We start from the raw sequence: 25,724 nt of genomic DNA on the forward strand, positions 1-25,724 counted from the left end.
GGTTAAGAGATTTTGTCTGGGAATTCCCTCTTGTAAAGGCCAGATAGAAAATCTGTCTTTTCTGCAGAGAGAAGGGGAAGAGGTGAGGGCTGGAGCTGCAGCTGGAGGTGCCGAGGAGGCACCTGATCCCTGGAGTCACAGCTGGATCACAGGGTCCCCATTTCCCTGAGGAGGGGTCACAGTGCCATCCCTCAGCTCTGATTTCTGGGGACACAGGGGATCACAGGGTCCCCATTCGTGGTCAGAGGTGCCTCTCAAGAGCTGTGTGGCTGGAGGGACAGGGTGGATTGTGCTGTTTGAGGAGCAAAGTGCCCAGTGCCAGAACTGCTGAGGGGCTGAATTCCCCCCATGTTCTGAGCAGGCTGGAGTGGCTCCCTGTGAGGAGCTCACCATCAAATGTGAGCCTCCTGCCCTCCCTTCCTCGTTGGAAAGAGTGAGCTGGGGCAGTTCTAAGGCCTGGGAAGGTGCTGAGTGGAACAGGACCCCGTTTTTGTTGCGGCACATTTTTTTTTGCTCCTCATTTCTGCGCTTCCAGCCGTCTCTGCTGCGCGTAGGTTCAGTCTCTGCTGTTTGTGTTGCAGCATGGAGCAGCAGCCCGCTGTCCCAGCATGTCCCTGAGGCACAGAGCGTCCAGCCCCAGCAGAGGACACCGGGGACGAGGCCAGGACGTGCGGAGCTCCCGGGCCGGCCAGAGGCACCCTGTGAAAGGTGGATACAGCAGTTCCGGGAGTGAAACACAGGCAGCTGATTCTCCTCACGGATTCTGGCAGATAGAGGCACAATTTGTTTCATTTTGTGTCGGACTGTGCCCCAGCCCACGGTTGTTCCCAGGGCTGGAGCTCGGAGGGCTGGCAGTGGTGCATGGCAGTGGTGCATGGCAGTGGTGCATGGCTGCAGGGTAGTGCATTGCCCTGTAGGGCACGTTGCTGGGGTGTACAGTACCACGGAGCTCTGCAGTTAGTATCAAACCAATTCCTGCTTTCACTGAGGACTCATGGTCTGCCAGGCTCACTTTGTGGGTGGGAAGCTCACCCAGCCCGTGCACCTCCAAAAGAAGCCCATGGAGCCATGAAATCCTTGGGAAAGGGATGGTGGCATCACTGTGTGCCATGGAAGGGTAACGCAGTGTGGCCATGACACAAGTGACCAAAAGCACCGGGCAGGGGAGGCCGGGTGAGCAGGGGGTGCCCTGAGTGTCACAACAGGTGTCACCTTCTGCCAGGGCCCTGCTCTCCACAGCGTGCCAGCTGATCTTTTTGAGTTTAATATAATTTAATATAGTTTCATATAATTTAATATCATGTGATATCATGTAATATCATGTAATATCATGTAATATCATGTGATATCATGTAATATCATGTAATATCATGTAATATCTTGAAATGGGTTGTGGGTTAGTGTTGGTAGTGCTGAAAGCTGTCCAGAAGAATTCCCCAGTCACCGTTTCCCTGTGATTTCTGTCAGTTCCAGGTAAATGGGAGATTTGGAGACTAGCTTAATCCATACACGAAAAGCATGTAGAATAGAGCAAATGGTAGCAAAATGGCTTCATCGCTCTCGGGACAGCCTGCCCAGGTGAGTGGGGTCTGTGGAGGGAGCACCTTGGGGCAGAGGCCGCCCCTGGGGCTGGCGCGGCCTGCGCGGCCTGCGCGGCCTGCTCGCTGTGTCTGTCCTTGGGAAATGCGCTCACAGAAACACAACAGCAGCAGCAGTTTGTGAGCAACCCCCCCAGCTGCCAGGGGCTGCCGTTCCTGCCGTGCTCTGCTGGGGTTTTGTGAGGAGGAAATGCAGCATTGCTCCACTGGAACTGGCTCTTCCTGAAGGTGGGCTCGTGCTTCTCCCTGTGGGCCCGCGTTTTGGCCTGGGCTGCACTGCCAGGGACCCTGGCCCACGGCTGCTTCCCTTCCCTGGGGCCTGGGAGTGACATTAGGGTGGAGTGGACACAGAGTGGGCACAGAGTGGACACCCATGGGCTGAGTGGACGGCCCAGAGCTCCCGTGCTGCCTCACTGGGTGAGGGTGCTGCTGCTCCCTGTGGATGGAGGCGATGCCTTGTGCTGGGGCACACCTGTGTGACATTCTCTCCTTCTGTGTGACCTCTGGGCTGGGCTGAGCTGTGCTCACAGCCTCCTGCAGAGCCCTGGGGCAGCCCCTGGGCAGCAGGCACAGCGTGCATCCTTGGACAAGCTGTCTGTGGTTGTGTCCTGTCTGACTGTGTGTTCTGGTGGCCCAGGGGCAGCGTGGCAGCGATGGACAGCACTGGGGACAGTGCAGGGCAGCCCCCAAGCCGGGCCAAGGTGACGGTGACCGTGTACAAGGACCTGGTGCTGCAGCACTACGGCTTCGAGATCTGCCCCGGGCTGCCGCTGACCATCGCCTCCATCACTGCAGGTGTGGGGATGACAGAGCACCAGGGGATGGAGGGATGGACGGACTGCAGGCGGGGCTGTGGGTTCTGTTGGTGGGGGGATGGATGGACTGACTGCAGGGCTGTGGGTTCTGTTATCATGGGATGGACAGACTGACTAAAGGCAGGGCTGTGGGTTCTGTTGGTGTGGGCATGGATGGACTGACTGCAGAGCTATGGGTTCTGTTATTGTGGGATGGACAGACTGACTGCAAGGCTGTAGGTTCTGTTATTGTGGGATGGACAGACTGACTGCAGGGCTGTGGGTTCTGTTGGTGTGGGGATGGACAGACTGACTGCAGGCAGGGCTGTGGGTTCTGCTGGTGTGGGCATGAGCTGCTGGCTTTGGTTTCTGTTGGTGTGAGAGCCCTGAGCTCGCCCCCAGGGGCACCAGGACTTGTCCCATCTCCCAGTCTGAGGCCAGTGTCAGTGTCCCCATGTGTCCCTCACCTGTGCTCGCTCACTGCTGGCCTTCCTGATGCAGAGAGCTGCTCAAAGTCCTTCCTAGTGTTTTATCTGAAATTCAGAGGAAGAATTTAATCTTATCTCATAGAATTTCATCTTACTCCACTGTGGCCACGGTGATTTGAACAGACCCTGGGCTTTCAGCCCCGTGACACAGGGCTTTGCTGCTGGATGCAGGCAGTGCTGAAATCAACCAGATTAATATTTAGCTATAGAAGGCGATGGGTGTAACTCAAAACCTCTCATTCTAAGTTGTTTTTTTGTTTGGTGTTTTTTTTTTTTTTTTTTTAATGTGTGCACAAAACCACGCCATTTTCACCTGTTGGTGTGGTGTCAGCCCTCTGTTTGGGGGCTGGTTGGGCTCTGGGCCAGGTCAGGGACCCTCTGTCACTCCCACTTCTCTTTGTGCCCCTTCCCGTGTGGAATTACCTGAGAGCTGTGGGGAGTACAAAGAGGGTTTTTTCTGCTGTGCTTCTCTGTTCTCCTAATCAGAAAGAACCAATATTTTACTAAAGATGAGGCACAAAGAAACCTGCCCTTCAGTTTACTAAGCCTGAAACACACAAAACCTGTCCTTCTGAGCCAGCCCTTTGCTGGTGGGATCCCATGGCTGCTTGGTTCCCAGTGTGGTGGGCTGTGACAAGGGGACAGATCCTGGGGGGTTCTCCACGGGCAGAGGGAGGCTCAGGTGGGGGACAAGGACACAGGCGGGGACACACCAGGTGGTGTCAGCCCCCAGTGCCCTTCAGCCCCTTTTATTTTGCCAGCCAGCTGGTTCTTGAGGGCAGCAGGTGCTGGGAGGTGATCTCGGAGGGCTCCTGCAGTGTGGTGGTGATCTCAGAGGGTTCCTGTGCTGTGGTGGTGATCTCAAAGGTTTTCTGCGGGGTGGTGCTGATCTCAGAGGGTGATTGGGGAGATTTCTGTCTGTGCTGTTGATCTCAGAGGGCTGTTTATGCGGGGTGAGCAGCTCTTTGCCCTGGCAGGCGGTGGGGCTCCCCGTGCCTCACCCCACTCCGCTCCGTTCTGCAGGGAGCACAGCTGACGGCAAGCTGCAGCCCGGGGACCAGCTCATCATGATCAACTCCAGCACGGTGGAGGGCCTGTCGGTGGAGCGGGCCGCCAGCCTCATCAGGTGCGTCACACACATGTCCCCGTGTCCCCGGGGCCGCGGTGTCCCCGTGCTGACCGTGTGTCCCTCTGCAGGGACGCTGGTGACGAGCTGCTGCTGACCGTCCTGCGCTGCACGGCCGTGAGTGACCCTTCCTTGGCTACCCGGGCACGGGCAGGGGTGGCTGTGCTGGCAGGGGCTGGTCAGGGCCGTGGGGGTGCCCTGAGCATCCTCAGTGCCACAGCCAGCCCTGGCAGGGTGGGCAGCGGCTGTGGCAGCCCCGGGTGCGGTGGCACGGGCAGCAGGAAGGGGCTCTGCCCCGTGTGCCCTGCTGGGCTCTGGGATGCCCAGAGGGCTCGGGGGCGCCTCCCAAATCCTGATCTGTGCCCCTATCTGCAGGAGCCTCCCCTGAAATGGAGACTGTAAACCCTCCCCACCCCTCCCAATTGCTATAACTTTTAAATTAAGGGGGCTCTCAGGCAAAAATATGGGAGCAGGAAATAACAGTTCTTGAATAGGGAAAGGAAACAAATAAAAGGATAAAATGAACAATGCAGTACACTAGAGCAACACTGCCAGAGTCAGAACCCAACCTGACTCCCTGTGGGTCAGGGTGTTGGTGGCAGTCCCATTGGAAATGTGGCTCAGCCCTCCTCCAGTGCCAGGGGTGGTTCTGCTGTAGCAGGGGGATCTGTAGAGAAGGATGTATTCTTCCTCTGAAGATCCAGTGGGAGGAGAGACAGCTGCTGTTCCTCTGGGGAATCCCTTGCAGAAAGCTGTGCTGGTGTCTCAAAAACCTCTGGATTATATCTGGGCAGCAATGCTTGGCTCCTCCCCCTGGATTATATCTGGGCAGCAATGCTTGGCTCCTCCCCCTGGATTATATCTGGGTAGCAATGCTTGGCTCCTCCCCCTGGGTTATATCTGGGTAGCAATGCTTGGCTCCTCCCCCTGGGTTATATCTGGGCAGCAATGCTTGGCTCCTCCCCCTGGATTATATCTGGGCAGCAATGCTTGGCTCCTCCCCCTGGATTATATCTGGGTAGCAATGCTTGGCTCCTCCCCCTGGGTTATATCTGGGTAGCAATGCTTGGCTCCTCCCCCTGGATTATATCTGGGCAGCAATGCTTGGCTCCTCCCCCTGGATTATATCTGGGTATCAATGCTTGGCTCCTCCCTCTGGGCTCACATCTCCCAATGGGATGTTATAGTTCTTATCAGCCATGCAGGGACATTCAATAGTCTGTTATCAGCAATGTCCCCTCCCAGGGAGGTGTGAATGTGGTCACTCAAAGAGAGAGATAAAGCAGACTGCCCAATTGACAAAGGTAATCTGCGGTACAGATGGTAATGGAAAACATCTTGCATTGCAATCTGGAGCAAGGTGCGAAGGGGCCGGGAGCGCAGGGGCTCCCTGGGACGCCGCTCCAGGTGTGTGCGGGCAGCGCAGGTGAGCAGCCCCGCACGGCCCTGCCCCAACCCAGCCCCGCTGTCGTTGCAGGGCGGCCCCAAATCGTCGTTCCTCACCGAGGAGAAGAGGGCGAGGCTGAAAACCAACCCGGTCAAAGTGCGGTTCGCGGAGGAGGTGCTGCTGAACGGACACTCGCAGGTCAGCGCGGCGCGGGGCTCTGCCCGGGCAGGGGGCTCAGGCTTGCTGTGCCCCCTGCCCTGCCCTGGTCCCCACAGCCGCTCCCTGCTGCGGCCGGGGCTGATCGGGGCACGGAGGAAGCACTGGCACCTGCGGGGCTTTGGCTTGGATGTGCTTACTCGGGTGACTGGTGTTATAAATTATCAAATCGTGAGCCAAATTTATAAGAAAATTTAGCAAAGATTTATTAATTTGTCTGTGAGACCGAGGTTCGGTTGTCGAAACCACCATAGCCAAATAGTCAGCGTCGAGCCCGGGATTGGCACTGGATGAACACACAGCTCTGATCTCTGAGCGTCAGAGTTTCCCCAGTTCACAAATGCTGCCTTGCTCAGCGAGCTCTTGTACAGTTTATCCTGCCCGAGGCAGAGATGACCGAATGTTCTTTGTGTCTCTTCACACGCATAACCGAGGCTTTGCATGTGCAGAGGTGGACAAAGGCTCAGTCCAGGTGTCTCGATGTTGTCAATGACTCCGGGGAAGCCGTATATTCACATGTATCAGGATGGCGCCGTCGGTTATCTCGACAGATGTAATCGTGGAGGCGATAATCACTCTTAGGTGGGCCCGGGCGACCCGGGGAAGCCGGTGATTATTGTCCTGGAAGCTTCGACTTTTACGTTAAAACTTCGATGTTTATCTTAACGTGCGTCCGGGAACTAGATGTATATGAATAAGACACTGCTCCCGGCCAGGAAGGTCAAAAGACATAGTTTGGATTTTGCAATATTTTATACATTAATAGCATGAATTATCTCTACCATATACTGCTGCTCCTGGAGCTGAGCTGGCTGCCCACAGCTCTGCCCATGGCCCTGCCCCTGCTGGTGTCCCTGTGGCACAGCTGACAACTCCTGTGTCCCCCCCAAACTGTGAACAGCTCCTGAACGTCTCCTGCTCCATCTGGGTAGCTTTCTAAGCTCCCGGGAGCCAGCTGTGAGTCATTAGCTCTGTCGACCTTTCCTCGTGTCTTTCAGACTGAAAACCCCAGCGGCCGAACTGCCCCTTTGTGCCCCCTGCTCATCAGTGCTGCTCACCTGTCCAGGTCTGTCCAAGCCTTTCTGCTTGGCAGCAGTGGCAAACCACCTGCTGGCCCTTTCCCTTCTCCCTGCCTGTCCGTCTGTCTGTCTGTCTGTCTGCTCTCCTTTGTGGCAGGAGGAACTCCCTGGTGCAGCTCAGACCCTCCCAGGGCAGGGTTTGCTCCCTGTCCCCTGCACACAGGTGTGCTGTGGGTGTCACCTGCCCGGGGGACCGCGCTCCTCCTCCTCCCCGCAGGGCAGGGCCGGGCAGAGCAGCTTGGGCCGTGCCCCCAGAGGTGCCCGGTGTCCCTCTGGACCCGGGGATCCTTCCCCTGCACCCAGGCCCTTTGCAAATCCTGCTGGAATTTGGGGTTTATTGCACAGGGCCTGGGTGCAGGGCCCGGCTGGGAGCTGCAGCCACAGCTCAGAGCAGGCGTGAGAGAAGAGAGGGGGAGAGAGGGTGAGAGGGTGAGACAGCAAAAGGGTATGAGAGTAAAAGGGGTAAGAGAGCAAAGTTCTCGTTCCAATACAATAAATCTTCTTCTGTGTTGAATATTCTGATTCTCACTAACCAATCCAGTACAAGATACAAATCCTACAGCATTTCCATACAGCCTATAAGAATCATTACATTACCATCCTGTGTTACATGTTAAACCCTACAAACTCCTCTTTGGGCCCCTTCTGCCAAGCTGTAGGGTCTGCTCTGAGCCTTGGAGCTGTCTGCAAGCAGAGGGTGTTGTTCCATCAATAGGGGATCACCTTCAGCCAGCCACACCATTGTTTTCCAGTTGTTCAGTAACTGAGGTATCTCAAAGCTTGCTTTCATTTCCATCTCTCTTATAGTTTCCACATTCTCAAAATCTTTTGCCAGGCAATCATATTTGTAAGGCTTTCCTGTCTCATCTTCCCCAGCACATGGCAGGGTGGGTCCCAGTGGGTCTGGGAAAGGACCTCTTGTCATTGCCTAAAGAAGGCACCTGTGGAGGGAATGCTGCACCCCGAGCTGCCCTAAAGCCTCTGCCAGCATTGTCTGAGCTGATCAAACCTCTGCAAGTGCACAGCAGGGACACAGTCAGTGTTTAGATTGCCATTAAATTAATGACAGCACAAAGGCAGGAAAATTAATTCAGATGCTGGGGTCCCTGGTGTTAGGTTCCCTTTTCGCCATCTGGATGTGTAACCTGTTTTGAGCAGCGAGGTATTAGCACAAAGGAAGGGTAAATAAATTTGTTGCATATTTATGATTCCTTTCTGGAAAAGCACTCTGCACCACGGCAGCCCTGAGTGCTTTAGGGCCGCTCTCCTTTCCTGGGCTGACGCACTCAGGCAGCCAAAATGGGCATTATGGCCCTGAAAGGCGTGCAGCCTCCAGTTTCAGTAAATATACCGCTCTTGTCATCCTAATGGAGCAGGGCTAAGTGATCCTCGCGGCTGGTTCTGCAGCTGAAACCCGACCCCGCCGGCTGGAACATGAATTGTTCATGAGCCTCGCTGCTTTCCTGCCTCTGCGGCCGGTGATGGATTCCACATCCCGGGCAGTGCCCCGGGGACAGCGTGGGCCGGGGCACGGCAGGGGCACGGGAGATGAAGGGTTAACTGGGAGCAGCCTCTGACCGAAAGAGAGGAACCTCAGGGGGCTCTGGTGTGGTGTTTGTGGGGTCCCCCGTGGCAAGAAAGGAGGAATTTTACTCCGTGTTCTTAGGAGGCTGATTCATCATTTTATTATATATAAAATAGAATAATTATAATATAATAATATGTTACTATATTATATTAATATATATTAAAAATATAAATATATAAAAATATAAATATATAAAAAATATGTATACTAAAACTATACTAAAGAATAGAGAAAGGATACTTACAAAAGGCTTAACAAGATACTAATGAAAACTTATTATTTTCTCCTCAGAGTCCGACACAGCTAAGCAGTGATTAGTCATTAAGTAAAAACAATTCACACGTTGGATAATCAATCTCTTCAACTACATTCTAAAGCAGTAAAACATGAAAGGAGCAAATAAAATAATGTTTTCCTTTTCCTCTGAGGCTTCTCAGCTTCCCAGGAGAAAAAATCCTAAGAACAAAATTTTTTTTCCAGAAAATACGATGGTGCCAGCTGGGTAGTTGGATCTGACCAGAGAGTGGTGATGTGTTTGGGCAAGTAAAGAGCCCAGAATTTGGGCTACAAGAAGAGCAGCAGCGTTCTCTTGTTTTCCCTCGGTGGTGACTGCAGGCAGCTTGAGCCCCAGAATGGCTGTGAGAGGAGTGAGGATGGCATTCAGAAGTGTTTCTTGTTGGCTCTGGCAGCACTTCAGGGGCTGTGGGCTGTCTGTCTGGAGGCTGTGAGGTCTGTAACGTGAGGCACAGCGAGTGAAACACAGACAGACCATCTTAGAAGCGCCGTTCTTAGCGCTGAGGGTCTCTTGGCAAGGAGACAGCCCCTTTAGGTGGTGGGAGCAGCGTGCTGGCCCAAGAGCGTGAGGCAGACAGGCAGAGTGGGAGCGCCGGGGCGGAGGGTGAGCCCTGAGCAGCCAGGGAGGGTGGCACTGGCAGGAAAGGTGCGTTCCCTGCCGAGGGGTGAGCTGGAGGGCAGCAGAGATGCCCCTCTAGCAAACCACCCATCGCTCCGAGCACTACCCCTGAACCTGACCGTGAGCTTAAACTTGTTCGGCCAACTTTCAAGCCCATCCTTCCTAGGAATCCCATTAATCCTCATCTCAATAACATTCCCAGCTCTCTTACCACCCTCCCTAGACAATCGATGAATTAGTAACCCTCCAGCTATGGTTTATCAACCTAGTCAGAAAACAACTAATAACACCCCTGGACAAAAAAATGAAACAAATGAGCCCTAATTTTAACATCCCTCATCATCTTCCTCCTACTTGTTAATCTTCTAGGACTGCCACCCTGCACATTTACCCCAACCACCCAACTATCTATAAACTTAGCCCTAGCCTTCCCCCTATGACTCACCACCCTCCTAAGAGGACTGTGAAACCTCAACCCCACTAATCCCAGCCCTAATCCTAATGGAAACAACAAGCCTGCTTAGCCCTGGGTGTACCCTAACAGCCAGCCTCAGAGCAGGGCTTTTTGCATCTCTTAGTCTTCTTTGGTATTGTTCTTTATGCAAGAAACTTCAGAAATTTGCATTTCCCTATGCCCTTTGTACCATGGCAGAGGTTTCTTAAGTAAAAAGGTTAAAATTCAACACATAGTTCTACAGGCTAAACTTTAAATGCTTAATTCACATTGCTAATTCAAGCGAGCTCCAAAAATCTCTATTTCACCAGGGCTGCAGATCCCAGGGCAGGGCTCGGTGGAGGCAGCGCTGTGTTTCTGCCAGGCAGCAGAGATATTCTGGCTGAGGGTGTCCTGTCCTCTGCCACGTGTTTGGGACCTGTCTGAGGACACTCAGGTGGCATCCCCTGCTGCTTTGGGACGTGCCAGGGTTGCAGGTGCCGGGGCAGGGCCGGTGGAGGCAGCGCTGTGTGTTTGCCTGGCTCCCGTGGCAGCGGGGGGCTGCTCTCAGCCTGGGCACTGCTGGCTGATGATGGCAAGATGCCTGCTGCAGGACACATGTGGAGATTGCTCTCCTTAAAAGCCACGTGTACTTCTGGGAACTCCAGGTCCCTTTTCATCCTCCTCTCAAACACATCTGCATACAGTTTCACAATAGGTTCATACATAGTCATTTTACAAATTTCAGTGACATTCACTGCTGGTTCTGCTTTATCAGGAAGAATTCCTGGGTCAGGCTGGCCTGCTCTCACAGCAGTCTCTGTCTCTCTCTCTCACCCTCTGTCTCCCCCCTTCTCTCTGTCCTTCACTGAAGCAGTTTCCCTGAGCCTAGGCTTTTGCAGTCAGGCTACATAACTGTGTTTTCCAGCCACAGACCCAAAGATGCACATTTCACCTAAATCAGAATGGGTTTCTACTCTGGAGAGTTTCTGCTCTGTCTCAGAGCCATCATCAGGAGCAAGCCCCGATCATGTGCTGGGGGAGAGGGTGTCCAAGGCAGAGGAGGGTTTTCCTGGCCTTGCAGAGGCAGGCAGAGCAGCTGGGGCCGCAGGCTGGGTGCCCCAGGGTGCAGCTGCTGCTCTTGCTCTGCAGGGCAGCTCCCTCCTGTTCATGCCCAACGTGCTCAAGGTGTACCTGGAGAACGGGCAGACCAAGGCGTTCCGCTTTGAGAGCAGCACCACGGTGAAGGTAAGGAGCTCTGCAGGCTGCTCCCACCCCCCAGCCCCACAAACAGCCGCAGGCAGGGCCCTTGCAGCCCCCCAGCTCACTGAGCACTGCTGGCTGGGCTGAGTCTCTGAGCTCCAGCCCTGCTCTGCGCTGTAAGGATGCTCCCCTCTGCAGACATGAGAGCTGATCCAGCCCCTCAGGTGCCAGAGCAGCACACAGGGAATGATCCTCCCTCAGATCACTCCCCTGAGAGCACAATGCTGCTCTGCAGAGCCGTGCACCCAGCTTGGACACAGCCTTGCACACCCCCAGCTTTGCTGGCCTGAGCGTTGGAGCTGCTGAGGGTTGATGCTGGACGTGGCAGGATTTGGCCATGGCCAGTGGCTGGAGGTCATAAATTACCTAAAGGACAGCTGGTGTCCTGCCCGGTGCAGATACTGTGGGAGAGACTCACGATGGACAGGCATGCTGGGGCTATCAGGCTGAAAGTATATTAAAGGGAAACACAAAGAGATTTCATTTATCGTGCAGTGAAAACTTTCCTCAGAAAAGGAGGAGTTTGTCTAGCTCCTTCAAGCTTCACAAAACCATTGTGGGCTCTCAGGCAAGTAAGTGTCTGCAAGTCTTTTGACTTGCAGGGTCTAGAAAAATGAAGTAGTGAAATAAAGCAAGGAGGTAGAAAGGAAAGGAGAGTTGTGAAGAGATATTTGAATGCCTGTTCCCCAAGGGTTTAATTTCTAATGGATGGATTAGCTCTTCGTCTTTGGCTTGAGTTGCTCAGCTCTGACATGGAATAAGTTTTCCCAATTTTTGAGAGCAGCCCTCACAATTGCCCTCCAGAAATATCTAAATGAGTGAAATGCTTCCCAAGTCAGGTGTTTCCTGAAATTCCTCTATGTTTTGAGACATCCTGGCTTAAAACTGAGGTGAGTCAAACATTTTTGCTTGCCTCAAAAGGCTGGAGTGAGCCCGAGGGCTTCTGTTTCAATTTGTGCTCAGTCAAGCCTGAAGTGGTATTTTCTTCTTGCCAAAAGTAAACCTCGTTACTTCCATAACAGTTAGAATGTTGACAGAATTCTCTAATACAAAGTGAAACACCAATTTCAGTCAGATGTGGTAGGATTTTTACAATTCCAGTCTCAAATTCTTCTTTATTGGAGAGAAGCGTTCTTCACAAGTTCCTTTTCGTTTGGTTTTTTTTTTCACAAATCACAGAATCACAGACTGATTTGGGTTGGAAGGGACCTTAGAGACCAGTTCCAAGCTCCTACCTTGGGCAGGAACACCTCTCACTTGCTTCAAGCCCTGTCCAGCCTGGCCTTGGACACTTCCAGGGATCCAAAATGTTGCAGAGTTGTAGAAAGCGAGAACAACAAACACAGCAAACACCCGGGGTGTTTCTGTCCCTCAGCGGGGGCAGAAGGTGCTCGCCCCCACGCAAAGCTGTGAGAGTGAGGCAGCTCAGCACGGGCAGCTCCAGAGATGGGTCTGATTCCTGTGACACCTTGGGGCCTGCAGCTTGCCCACCTTGTTCTGGGTCATGGTGCTGTGCCTGTGTCTGCCCCCACAGCTCTGCAGGCCGGGCTCGGGCAGGGGCAGCCCTGCAGCAGGGCTGGGGCCCGGCTGAGCTCTGTGTGGCCCTGTGCCCTGCCAGGACATCGTGCTGACCCTGCAGGAGAAGCTGTCCATCCGCAGCATCGCCCACTTCGCCCTGGTGCTGGAGGAGCAGTACAACCTGGCCAAGATCCACCTGCTGCACGAGGAGGAGCTCATTGCTCAGGTGAGCAGGGCCCCTGTGTGTCCCACAGCCCCACTGCGGAGAGGGCAGCGAGGGCACAGGGGTCACCAGAGGGGTAAGCCCTTGTCCCCAGTGCTGCCATCCACCTCTGCCATGGCGTTCACACCCCACGCCCCGGGGAAGGCACTTTGGGAGCAGTGCCCACACACACAGCAGCACCCCTGGGCCGCTGGGTTAAATTAAATCCTGAGCCAGCACCCGTGTCCTGTGAGCCCCTGGGGTGCTGCTGCCCCTGCAGGTTTGTCAGGGGTGCCTGCTCAGCGCCCCAGCTCCCTGCTGCTGGGCTTGTGGGGTGGCAGCCCCTGCAGAGGGTCACACAGGGTGCCCTGAGCGGGGAGGCACACGCAGGGATCACCCAGCTCCAGCCCTGCCCCAGGGGCTGGCGCTCTCACAGCACTGGGCATAGGGGTCAGAGGATTTCTGCTGGGCAGGATGTGCCCAGAATAAAATATGCTGATGGATAGCTCAGAGCCTTGACATTGTGCTGACATTACAGGGATGATTCAGGGTCTGTTTAGGGCTGCTGTGTCTCGTGACTGTGCTCCAAAGCAGAGCAGGCTGCCCCTTCCCCTGCTGTTATCACACAGCCCCAGAGCCTCTGTCCTGGTGACACTGTGAGTGTTTGGGATCAGTGGCTGTTTAAGTGAGGCCTTGCTGCCAAAGGGCTTCTGGACTACTGCAGGCAGAAGAAAAAAACAGAAGAAGAATCAGAGCTAAAGTTATAATCACGAGCAAAGTCTCCTTGTGTTTGTTCAGGACAATCTTCACGATTCCCTTGCCTGTGGGGTTAAACCATTCCTGTGAGTTTGCAGAGCAAAGGCTCCTGGTGCACTCTGGAGGGAGGGATGGTGGTCTGTGTGGGAGCATCAGGGGTTTGGGATGGTGTGGATGGAAGGAGATGAGAGATCTCTGAGGCCAGGTCAGGAATTTGGGGTTTATTGCACAGGGCCTGGGTGCAGGGCCCTGCTGGGAGCTGCAGCCACAGCTCAGAGCAGGCCTGAGAGAAGAGAGGGGCAGAGAGCATGAGAAGGTAAGAGACCAAAAGGGGTAAGAGAGCAAAAGGGTAAGAGTGCGAGGTTCCCGTTACAATACAATAAATCTTCTTCTGTGTTGAATATTCTGATTCTCACTAACCAATCCAGTACAAGATACAAATCCTATAGCATTTCCATACAGCCTATAAGAATCATTACATTACCATCCTGTGTTACATGTTAAACCCTACAAACTCCTCTTTGGGCCCCTTCTGCCAAGCTGTAGGGTCTGCTCTGAGCCTTGGAGCTGTCTGCAAGCAGAGGGTGTTGTTCCATCAAAAGGGGATCACCTTCAGCCAGCTATGTCATTGTTTTCCTGGTGTTTGGTAACTGAGGGATCTCAAAGCTTGCTTTCATTTCAATCTCTCTTATAGTTTCTATATTCTCAAAATCCTTTGCCAGACAATCATATTTGTAAGGCTTTCATCTTCCCCAGCAGTGTGACCCCCTCTCTCTCTCTTGCAGGTGGTCCAGAAGAGAGACTCTCATGACTACCGCTGCCTCTTCAGGGTGTGCTTTGTCCCCAGGGACCCCTTGGACCTCATGCAGGAAGACCCAGTGGCCTTTGAGTATCTGTACCTGCAGGTGACACTGGGGCTTGGGTTCTGTGCCTGGGAATCCCTTCTCAGCCCATCTTCATTTGTGCCTTAAAACAGAGTGTGCCCCAGAGTGGCTCAGCTGCATGGAAATGCAGAGCACTTAAAATCAGGGCATTTCCATTCAATTTGCCTCGAACTCTTAAATCAGCTTTATCAACGAAGTGAGCTTTATCAGAGATAAAGTTACGAGCACGAGCGGAGTGTGTGCTTGGCTGGGGATGTCCCCGGCTGGCTGCGTGGCGCTGTGCCGTGCTGGCAGCCTTGCTCCCTTGTGCTCCTGCGGGCCTGACTGTGCTGTGTTTGCCCCAGAGCTGCAGCGACGTGCTCCAGGAGAGGTTTGCAGTGGAGATGAAGTGCAGCGTGGCCCTGCGCCTGGCTGCCCTGCACATCCAGGAGAGGATCTCTGCCTGTGCCCAGCCCCAGAAGGTGTCCCTGAAATACATCGAGTGAGTGCCCCCTGCTCCCCTGCCACCGAGCCCAGGGACAGCAGGAGCGCCCCAACGGGGGGCTCAGGGGCTGCTTGGCCCCTGCTCAGCTCTGCACAGGAGGCCACAGGGGACTGAGCCCCTTGGCTGGGCAGGGTGGCCTCAGGGGCCTCCCTGTCCTCAAGCCCTGCTGCTGAAGGGCCACTGATATAGCTGAGATAGAGGCTTCATCAGAAGCCTCATCAGAAGGTGGCAAGACACTTTACTATTAGAAGACACTTTATTATTCGAAGACACTTTATTATTAGAACTCTACATATTTTATAGAAATAATGGTGTATGAAAAGATACTTTATTATCACAAATCTACAGGTTTTACAGAAATAATGGTGGATTTAAGACTTGATTGGCTTTTAGGAATTTTTTTTTTATACTATTGGTGAACTATGAATAGTGCCCTCTGGAGAACCATATTTATAAACAATGGTTACAGAAAGAGAGATAATGGTCTGAATTTGTTCTTCTAAGTTTCCCACAGCTTCTACACAGCTTCCCAGGATTTTCCTGGGAGAGCCGTGTTTCTCTCTGTTCAGAGGATATGTAATTACTGCAAATCCCAAACCCCCTGACCTGCCTCAGCAGTGCAGGCAGTGAACTCCTGGGTGTGTCCTGAGGCACAGGGAGGCTCTTCTCTGTCACAGGGCCAGGGCCCTGAAACTGCAGCTCTCTCAGGCAGTGATGGTTATCCAAGCTGCTCCTGCCAGCACTGATTGCAGTGTCTGCAGAGAGAGGGTGTAATCGCCAGCCTTGCAGAGCCAGCGCATCTCTGCATCCGCCAGAAGCAGCCCAGAAACGTCTCCTTTGGGCCATGTGGAGTACTGGCATCTGTGGGGAAATGACCAAACAATGCTTTCAGAAGGGGCAGGTGTGCTGTGCTGCACGTTGGTGCTCCCGGACTGCTCCTGCCCCAGAGAGACCCCGCTGTAGGCAGCGGTGATGAGCTCCTTGCTAATTACCAGGCACTGTGTGGTGGCCAGTTAATTACCAGGCCCACGTTTTGGGTGCAGGAAGTGCTGCAATGTCTCAATCCTGTCACCCAAGCAAGGTGCATGCATGGACAGACTGTCCATCCTGGGGACGGTGAGGGGACATGGGGACTGTCCTGCGCTGGCAGGGCAGGGAGCACTGAATTCCAGGGGGTGCCACAGCCCCCCAGGGCTGCCTGGTGCCCCTGCCCTGCCCTGTGCCGTGGGGCCAGCGTGGCTGGCACCCCCTGTGCTCCCTTCCCTCTTCCTGCCAGGAGGGACTGGGGGATCGAGAACTTCATCTCGCCCACCCTGCTGCGGAACATGCGAGGCAAGGACATCAAGAAAGCCATCAGCTACCACCTCAAGAGGAACCAGGTGCTGCTGGACCCTCGGCAGAAGGTAGTGTGTGATCCCCACTCAGGTGTGCCCTCCCCTGGGGCTGTTCTCTGCCCCCACACTCCCTGATCTCCCTGTGCTGTGCTTGCCATGGGCTGTGTGGGGGGCTCCGTGGGCACATCTGCTGGCTGTGCTGGTGCCAGGCTGTGTGCCTGCTGCAGCTGCCTGCAGAGCCTGTTTCTGACCCTGTTCCCTCTCTTGCCCCCCAAGCACACACTCAGCGCAGCCCAGGTGCGCCTCAGCTACCTGCAGATCCTGGGGGAGCTGAAGATGTACAGCGGGATGATCTTCAATGCCACCATGATGGTAGGAGCTGGTTGTGAGTGGGATTTTCAATGCCACCATGGTGGTGGGAGCTGTTTGTGTGGGGGATTTCAATGCCACCATGATGGTAGGAGCTGGTTGTGAGTGGGATTTTCAATGCCACCATGATGGTGGGAGCTCTTTGTGAGTGGGATTTGCAATGCCACCATGGTGGTAGGAGCTGTTTGTGTGGGGGATTTTCAATGCCACCATGGTGGTGGGAGCTGGTTGTGAGTGGGATTTTCAATGCCACCATGGTGGTGGGAGCTCTTTGAGAGTGGGATTTGCAATGCCACCATGGTGGTAGGAGCTGGTTGTGAGTGGGATTTCAATGCCACCATGGTGGTGGGAGCTCTTTGTGCGTGGGATTTTCAGTGCCACCGTGGTGGTAGGAGCTGGTTGTGAGTGGGATTTTCAGTGCCACCATGGTGGTGGGAGCTCTTTGTGTGGGGGATTTTCAGTGCCACCACGATGGTAGGAGCTGGTTGTGAGTGGGATTTCAATGCCACCACGATGGTAGGAGCTGGTTGTGAGTGGGATTTTCAATGCCACCGTGGTGGTAGGAGCTCTTTGTGCGTGGGATTTTCAGTGCCACCATGGTGGTGGGAGCTCTTTGTGCGTGGGATTTTCAATGCCACCATGGTGGTAGGAGCTGGTTGTGTGGGGGATTTTCAATGCCACCATGATGGTAGGAGCTCTTTGTGAGTGGGATTTTCAATGCCACCATGGTGGTAGGAGCTGGTTGTGAGTGGGATTTCAATGCCACCATGGTGGTGGGAGCTCTTTGAGAGTGGGATTTTCAATGCCACCGTGGTGGTAGGAGCTGGTTGTGAGTGGGATTTTCGGTGCCATCACGATGGTAGGAGCTGGTTGTGAGTGGAATTGCTTTGGACATGCAGTCCCAGTGGCCACAGTGCCTCTCCCTGCCCTGGGATGCCATGGTGGGTGTTGGTGAGGGGCTGTGCTGGAGAAAATCAGTTTAATCCCACTGAAGTGTCCACAGCACAGACCAGCCTGCAGAACAGTTTTGCATTTTTTTTTTTGATTGGAAACTGTCACTCTTGCTCTCCAGATAAATCCTGTCTATCCTTTGTGTGTTATGAAGTGCTTGGGAAATATGAGCAGGCTTCGAACTCCTGGGAAAACACTGGCAACCCTTAAATCTTGCTGTAAAAAAGAACTCTTGCCTTTCTATGAGAGGTTTCTTGGGTTGTTGATTTTTCAGCCTGTCCCCAGCTGGGTCTGTGCTGAGCTGCAGAGCACGAGCTGTGTCACACAGGGAGCAGAGCAGTGATGGGGGGCACCCATGGGTCACAGTAATGCTAATCTTTACACCTTTTATACCTGCAAATTGAACAGTTTCTGCCAGGTTATATGTGCATTAATTCATTTTCCATTAAGTGTATCACTTTAACAAAAAGCACTGATGTATCTTCCAAGCCCAGAAACGTCTTTGTGAAGTTTCCACCCTGCAGCAGGTCTCGCTGGGTCCATATGGGGACACTGTGACAGTGCCCACCTGCTGCCAGCCCCATCCCTGGGTGTACCAGGTGGCTGCTGCACCCCTGGGGCCACGGGAGGCTGCTCTCCCTGTGTGGGGAAAGGGCAGGGAGGGGGCTGCTGTGGAAGGAGGGTCAGTGCTGGGACCCCACAGGAGCTGGGGGGGCCGAGGGGGCCCTGCTCAGGTGTGACCCGTGCCCAGGTGTGACCCATGCCCAGGTGTGACCCGTACCCAGGTGTGACCCATGCCCAGGTGTGACCCGTGCCCAGGTGTGACCCGTGCCCGGGTGTGACCTGTACCCAGGTGTGACCCATGCCCAGGTGTGACCTGCACCCAGGTGTGACCCGTGCCCGGGTGTGACCCGTGCCCAGGTGTGACCCGTGCCCGGGTGTGACCCGTGCCCAGCTGTGACCCGTGCCCAGGTGTGACCTGCGCCCAGGTGTGACCCATGCCCAGGTGTGACCCGTACCCAGGTGTGACCCCCGCCCAGGTGTGACCCATGCCCAGGTGTGACCCATGCCCAGGTGTGACCTGCACCCAGGTGCGACCCCCGCCCAGGTGTGACCTGCACCCAGGTGTGACCCGTGCCCAGGTGTGACCCGTGCCCCTGTGCAGCTGCAGGACCGGGAGTCGTACGTGGCGCTGCTGGTGGGCGCCCGGCACGGCGTGAGCCAGATCGTGAACAGCAAGCTGAACATCGCCAGCAGCCTGGCCGAGTTCCCCAGCATCAGCAGGGTGGAGCTCAGCGAGGACTCGGAGCGCGTCAGCACCGTCAAGATCTACCTGCAGGACCTGAAGGTGAGCACCCGAGGGGGCTCTGCACCACGGGCTCTCTCAGAGGCCAGGGCAGGTGTCGGCATCTCTGCTGCTCACAGCGACCCCGAGATGTGTCACAGAGTCTCTGTTCCCAGCCCGGTGCTCAAAGAAGCAGTCACAGCTCTTCATTTCTCGGTCTCAAGGTTGTTTGTTGTTCCTTATCTGTAAAATTCTTTCTCCTGCCCTGCCCAGGTCCGTCCAGCAGGACAGTCAGAGGCACTCTGCCTGCCCCAGGGCAGTGTTACCTTTTTATACTAAATCTACGTGTGCAATATTTACAGTTACTGCCCAATACCCATCACCTGTGTTAGACACTGAGCTTCTACTCTAAACCAATCCCAAAGTGCCAACATCACCCAGAAGATGGAGGCCAAGAAGAAGGAAAAAGGACAAGGCATGCCCAAATTCCTCCATCTTGCCCCCTGAACCCCCATTCTAAAAACCTCAAAAATCTATTTTTCACCCCATGACAAACTATTATTCTACTGAAACTCTCTTGAGTTGTAATTCTTCATATAAGGTTGGTAATTGTTTTTTCCAAGGGCTAGATCAAAGGCTCAGGGGTCTTGGGCTCTGTGCCAGGGTCTCTGAGCCCCCCAGGCAGGGGCTCGAGCCCTCCAGGGCAGCCAGAGGGATTTCCTGGGTTCCAACAGGGAGTCACCAGGATAAAAGGCTTAGAGCACACTCGGCAGGGAAACCTCATAGGAAGAACCAAAAAAAATTACTAGAGAGAAGTGATTTTTCGTGCTGAGGAAAAGTGATTTTTTTCCTCCATCAGTGAGACACAGCAAAGGCACAAAAGGCTAGAAAAATAAATTTCTCTTCTTTGTGCCTTCTTGTATGAGACAGAGGGGGTGCCTTGTCCTTGTGCAGCCTGCTCCTGCTGACTGTGGTACAAACAATGTTTGTTTATTCTAATCTGTATTTGTTTATTCTAATCTTCTTTACTCTTTTCTCCCCCACACCTCTGAAAATAAACCAAAAAAGGTGCTTACTCTGCTGCTGGAGTCAAACAGTGCAAAGGACCTCGTGTGCCTCATCGCTGGCTACTACAGACTCCTTGTGGATGCAAACGCCTCCATATTCACCTGGGGAGAGAAACAGCAGGAGCTGCACCGTGTCTCAGCTGAGGAAGGTCCGTAAAAACAGCCTTTTTGTGGCACGGGGTGGGGAGGGATGGGTGCATGGCCCAGCTCCTGCAGCAGCAGGCCAGGGCTGTGTGATGAGCTTGCCTGAGGCTGGACTGGATGGTCCCAGAGGGCTTCTCCAGCATTCAGGGCGCCCTGGCTCTGTGAGAGCTGCAGGCTCGTGGGCACCGAGGATTTGGGCTCAGCTGGGCTGGCAGCTCTGGGGGGCTGGAGAGGGCTGGGAGCACCCACAGCTCCATCCCCACCCTGCCCTGGGCTCAGAGCACCCACAACTCCATCCCCACCCTGCCCTGGGCTCAGAGCACCCACAGCTCCATCCACACCCTGCCCTGGGCTCAGAGCACCCACAGCTCCATCCACACCCTGCCCTGGGCTCAGAGCTCCCACAGCCCCATCTACACCCTGCCCTGAGCTGCCCTGGGCTCAGAGCACCCACAGCTCCATCTCCACCCTGCCCTGGGCTCAGAGCACCCACAGCTCCATCCACACCCTGCCCTGACCTCAGAGCACCCACAGCTCCATCCACACCCTGCCCTGGGCTCAGAGCACCCACAGCTCCATCCACACCCTGCCCTGGGCTCAGAGCACCCACAGCTCCATCCCCACCCTGCCCTGGGCTCAGAGCACCCACAGCTCCATCCACACCCTGCCCTGGGCTCAGAGCACCCACAGCTCCATCCTCACCCTGCCCTGGGCTCAGAGCACCCACAGCTCCATCCCCACCCTGCCCTGGGCTCAGAGCACCCACAGCTCCATCTCCACCCTGCCCTGGGCTCAGAGCACCCACAGCTCCATCCCCACCCTGCCCTGGGCTCAGAGCACCCACAGCTCCATCCCCACCCTGCCCTGGGCTCAGAGCACCCACAGCTCCATCCCCACCCTGCCCTGGGCTCAGAGCACCCACAGCTCCATCCCCACCCTGCCCTGGGCTCTGGGGGCTCAGAGCACCCACAGCTCCATCCACACCCTGCCCTGGGCTCAGAGCACCCACAGCCCCATCTACACCCTGCCCTGAGCTCAGAGCACCCACAGCTCCATCCACACCCTGCCCTGGGCTCAGAGCACCCACAGCTCCATCCACACTCTGTCCTGAGCTGCCCTGGGCTCAGAGCGCCCACAGCTCCATCCACACCCTGCCCTGAGCTCAGAGCACCCACAGCTCCATCCACACCCTGCCCTGGGCTCAGAGCACCCGCAGCTCCATCCCCAGCCTGCCCTGAGCTCCGGGAGCCGCTCTGGGCTGGGAGCACCCGCAGCTCCATCCTCACGCTGCCCTGCTGGCCGGGGGCTCTGATCCCCGCGTGTCCGCGGGTCAGGCTCTGCCCCAGCCCGGGCTGAGCGGCTCGCTTACACCGCAGGCTATGAATCCCGAGCCTGCAGCGACTCCGAGGACTCGTGCGAGCCGGGCTCGGGCTCGGAGCGGCGCCCGGGGAGCCCCGCGGCGAGCGGCGGCGCGGCACCGGGAGCGGCGGAGCCCCGCGGCCCCGCGGCGAGCGGCGACACCGGCAGCGACAGCGCCTCCGAGGCCTCCGACTCGGCCAACGCCGAGAGCCGCGGCTGCAGGACCAGCGGCTCCAGCGACTCCGGGGATGCGCTGGAGGAGGATGGGGCGGACGCGCGCCCTTCCTCCGGGCCGGGGCCGCTGCGGTTCTGCGCGCCCGCCGTGCGGGACACGAGCGGCTCCGGGAGCGGCTCCGAGCCGGGCTGCGCCGCGGGCAGCCCCGCCGGCAGCGGCGGCGGCACCGGAGGCGGCTTCTGCTGCCCGCAGGCGCGGCCCGGGGGCGGCCCCGCGGGGCAGGGCGAGGCTCCGGCCCCGCCGCCCGAGGGCAGCGCCCAGGGCAGCCGCAGCCGCGGCCCGGGCTCCGGAGCGTCCCCCGCGCCCGCCCCGCCGGGGACAGCGGGGCACGGCGAGCCCGTCCTGCGGCCGCCGCCGGGATTCGCCGACTCCAGCTCCGAGGAGGAGTTCTACGATGCTGCGGACCGGCTCAGCCCGCCGGCAGGTAAGGGCACGGCGGGTCCTGCTGCAGGGCTGGGCTGCGGGGCTGCCTGCTCCGTCCCCCTGCGGGCTGCCCTGCCTGCTCCCGGAGCTCCTGCGGGGCTTTGCAAGGAGCTTTGACCCTCCGTGCTCTGCAGGCCGCTCCTCAGCGCCCTTACGGTGACATTGCAGGGGGTCTTGTGTGCAAACACAGGGTGCTGGGAGAAGTCAGTTTGCAGTAGTTTCAGTTTTCAGGCATTCTGGAATGTCCCAGACCTGTAAAGCATTGTCACATGAACCCCGCGAGATCAAAGGTGTGCTCCGGCCGGAGGCTGGGTTCAGAGCTGAGTCAAGGATTCCCTGGGCTGGGCAGCTCCCTGACCATTGTAGTTTCTCAGAAATGGGAGTATTGCTGTTCCTGAAGCAATCAGCTCTTTCAGTATTAACAGAACCTCTTAGGAATGTAATTCATGCCGTTGGAACAGTTTTGGCTTTGATAGTAATGTGCAGTCACTGTACTGTGTTCAGGCAAAGCTGTCACTGTGGAAATTGTTACCACCTAAAAATCCATCTGGTGACCTCTGGCCATGCTTCTCCTTGGTGCTGTGCCTACAGCTGCGGGCAGTGCTCTCCTGGGGCTGCTGCTGTGCCCAGATTTACCTGGGGAGTCCCAGCCACACCTGCCTTCAGGTGGAGCTGCTCCCTCATCCCCAGATCCTGTACCCCACACCCAGGCTCTGCCTTTTTCTGACATCCCACTCCCCACGAGAGATCATTTCCTTTTGCTCTTGGGAACCCAGAATTGCTGCTGGACTTTTGTGCCTGTGATTCCAGGGCAGTGCCAGGAGCTTTTTGGGCCCTCTGTGCAGGCGTGAGGGTATTCAGCTGCCTGAGATGACTTCCTGATTTCTGTGTTTTTCTTGCCATCAGGCTATGATGCAGCATCCTGGGAGGGCACAGGGAGCTCCTCCTGCATCCCAAAGAGGCTGAGGTGCTACAGCTTGGGGGAGACCCCCTCGACCAGGGAGAAGCAGGGCCAGGAGAGGGAGCTGACCTGCAGCAAGAGCCTGAGGAAGAGAAGGTCCTTCCTGAAAACTGATTACACCTCACAGGTCAGCTTCCCTGCAGCTGCCCCAGGCTCCGCACAGCGCTGCTGCTCCTGGCCACCCACTCAGCCCTCGGCAGAGGACACGGGGAAGGACGTGGAGAGGGGGATTCCTGCAGCCCCCCAGGCCCAGAGGGACACTGCTGGCACAGAGCCCTGCTCTGCTCCGAGGGACACGCAGCCTGGCGCCACGGGGGCAAAGTCGGTGATGGAATGGCTGGTTTCCTCCCTTCTGGACATTCACCCTCCTGGTGGCCAGGGTGGGGAGGAGGAAAGCAGCCTGCAGCCACAGCAGCCCCCTTTGCTGTCCCTGGAGCCCCTTCCCCACAGTGCCAGGGGAGCTGCCCAGTGGAGCTGCCCAGGGGAGGCAGGTCCCGGGTGTGTGAGCCACGAGAGCCCTGTGCCCGCTGCGGGCTGGCAGAGCCCAGGACCACAGGAGGAGCGGGGTGCGGTGGTGCCCGCCCGGCACAAGGCCAGCGTTGTGCCCTCTGCTGTTGTGTGCCCTTCTGACGAGCTCCTGCTGCTGCCACCGGCTCCTGTGCCCAGCACGGCCCCTCCCCGGGAGCTAGCCCAGGGGCAGGGGCTGCTCCCTGCCAGGGTGGAGCCTTCCCTGGCTCCCTGTCGGGAGAGCAAAGCCCATGGCCAGAGCTGTGCCACCGACAGCGGCGGTGCTGATGGTCAGGGCAGTGCCCGTGGTCAGTGCTGTGCCCATGGTCAGTGCCATGGCGAGGGTCAGTGCCATGCCCGTGGCCAGCTCCATGCTGACATTGAGGGCAGTGCCGATGGTCAGTGCCATGCCGACAGCCTGGGCGGTGCCGATGGTCAGTGCCACGCCAATGGTCAGTGCTGTACTGATGGCGAGATCCATGCTGACATCCAGGGCAGTGCCGGCAGCAGCAGCTGCGAGGGGGCCGTGTCCCGGGCCGGGGGCTGGCAGGGGGTGAGCAGGCAGGCCCCGCTGAGGGTGCACGAGGGGCACACGGGGCTCCCAGACACGGCCCAGCTCCTGGCAGGCTGCAGCAGCGCCCCGGGGGCTCTCACGCGCCTCTCCTGGCTGGCGCTGGGCGTGAGGACAGCCCCCGTGTCCCACAGCCCCGGGGCACACAGCCCGGTGTCACACAGCCTGCAGGACAGGGCCGATGTCCCCCCGGAGCCCCTGGGCTGTGTGATGCCCAGTGGGTGCAGCGGGGCCGGCGCTGGTGGCAGGAAGGTGCCCACGTCCCCCGCAGCAGGAGCAGGCTGTGCCAGGGAGCTAGTGGGCAGCTCGGGGCCGGGTGCGGGGCAGCCCGGGGATGCAGGGCAGCCGGGAGGTGCGGGGATCGTGGCTCAGCAGCAGCCGCAGCGCGCTCAGGCTCCCCTTCCCCGGGGGCAGGCGGCGGGGCTGGGCCAGGGCTCCCGCCTGCCTCCGGCTGCAGGGCTCTCCATCTCCTCGGTCCCAGCTGCCCCGGGGACAGGAGCAGGAGACCACGGGGCTGTAACACACTCGTTTCTCTGTTTTAACCCCGAGGAGGGCGAGCAGACCCCTCTGTCCCCCGTCCCACACGGGCTGGAGAGCTGCGGCTGCCGCCTGCCCTACATCAGCTGCTTCCCCCAGCCCCAGAGCCAGGGGGAGGGTGAAAGCAGCCCCCCCCAGCTGCCAGGGCCCCTCACCTGCCCCCCCTCCAGCAGCTGCAGCCTTGCCAGGACCCCCGGGGGCGGGTTGAGCATTGCTGGGCACAGGGCAGGGCAGGAGCCGCACCTGCGAGCGCTCGGGCAGCTGAAGCAGCAGGCGTGGGCCAGCCCCGCGGATCTCTCACGCTTCCTGGCCTACACCGCGGAGCTGCAGCAGGTTGTGGGGCAGCTCTGCGGCAACCAGGCCACCCCCCTGCACCGCCAGTGCGCGGAGCAGGGTGCGGAGAGCAAGGGTGCCCTGGGCTGGGCTTCCCAGGACCTGCTGTCCAGCTGCCAGGCGCTGCTGAGCGCGGAGCAGCCTCTGCCCGAGGTGCAGTGCGCCCTGAGAGCCACCTTCGACCGCCTGGTGCAGCTGGCAGTGACCTGCTTCCAGGTGGCACACTGCCAGCACTGCGGGCAGCGCCAGCAGGAGCTGGGGGCGGCGCTGGGCCGTGTGGTGGGCACCTACCAGCGGCTGGTGCAGGCCCTGCAGCAGCAGCTGCACGGGCAGGTGTGCCCCGAGCTGGGCGCCAAGCTGCTGGCCCGCCAGCACGTGGCCCTGGCCGCTGCCATCCTCTGCCTCCTGCAGCAGTTCAGGGCGTCCCCGAGGCTGTGACGGGCACGGGGGGCACTGGGGGGCACAGAGCCAGGTGTGTGCCCTCTGCCCACCTCAGGCTGTCCCCCAGGCACTGCTCAGCCCGGGACGGCCACGGCAGGACGTGCCCACACCTTTTGGCAGGGCTCCCCGAGGGCAGCCTTGCCCCAGCTGTTCTCGGAGCGCTGCAGTGTGTGTGTCCTGCCCAGGGCTCGTCCCATGGGCTGTGCAGCTGGTCAGGCTTGCCGTGTTCTCTCAGCTGCCTCTGCCACCTGTGGGGAAGAGCCCTCAGCCTGCCTTTCACTCACGCTGCTCCCAGGCAGGCTGTGCACTGATGGAACACCGAACCCCAGCGGGCCCGAATGTGACAGGCCCGGGTGGCCGAGGGAACACAGTGATCCCAGTCCAGCTGCTTTGCCTCAGCCGTGCCGGCTGTGCTGGCTGTGCTGCTGCTCCTGTGGCAGCACCTCTGCCAGGCACGGCGGGCACAGGGCTGTCCCCT

At 57.4% G+C, this 25,724-nt stretch overlaps 1 protein-coding gene across 1 annotated transcript; it reads left to right on the forward strand.

Annotated features, from left to right (window-relative positions):
- The first annotated feature begins 1,534 nt into the window (after positions 1-1,534).
- On the forward strand, positions 1,535-25,243 carry FRMPD1 (FERM and PDZ domain containing 1). The gene is made up of 16 exons (XM_063181407.1): positions 1,535-1,578; positions 1,696-1,825; positions 2,234-2,393; positions 3,904-4,006; positions 4,078-4,123; positions 5,484-5,591; positions 10,775-10,870; positions 12,504-12,629; positions 14,147-14,266; positions 14,590-14,726; positions 16,006-16,132; positions 16,340-16,435; positions 18,549-18,731; positions 19,737-19,884; positions 21,256-21,897; positions 22,803-25,243. Exons 1-16 carry the CDS (start codon positions 1,535-1,537, stop codon positions 25,241-25,243), a joined length of 4,707 nt encoding a protein of 1,568 aa, XP_063037477.1.
- The last annotated feature ends 481 nt before the right edge of the window (positions 25,244-25,724 follow it).

Source organism: Melospiza melodia, chromosome Z (genome assembly GCF_035770615.1).
Source record: "Melospiza melodia melodia isolate bMelMel2 chromosome Z, bMelMel2.pri, whole genome shotgun sequence".
Lineage (NCBI taxonomy): Eukaryota > Metazoa > Chordata > Aves > Passeriformes > Passerellidae > Melospiza > Melospiza melodia.

Bases quoted from the DNA above. Each gene is read 5' to 3' on its own strand.
- FRMPD1 (XM_063181407.1), top strand. From the start codon at position 1,535: ATGGTAGCAAAATGGCTTCATCGCTCTCGGGACAGCCTGCCCAG. The intron at 14,267-14,589 runs GTGACACTGGGG...TGTTTGCCCCAG, and splicing joins TTGAGTATCTGTACCTGCAG to AGCTGCAGCGACGTGCTCCA. The intron at 16,436-18,548 runs GTAGGAGCTGGT...GCCCCTGTGCAG, and splicing joins TCTTCAATGCCACCATGATG to CTGCAGGACCGGGAGTCGTA.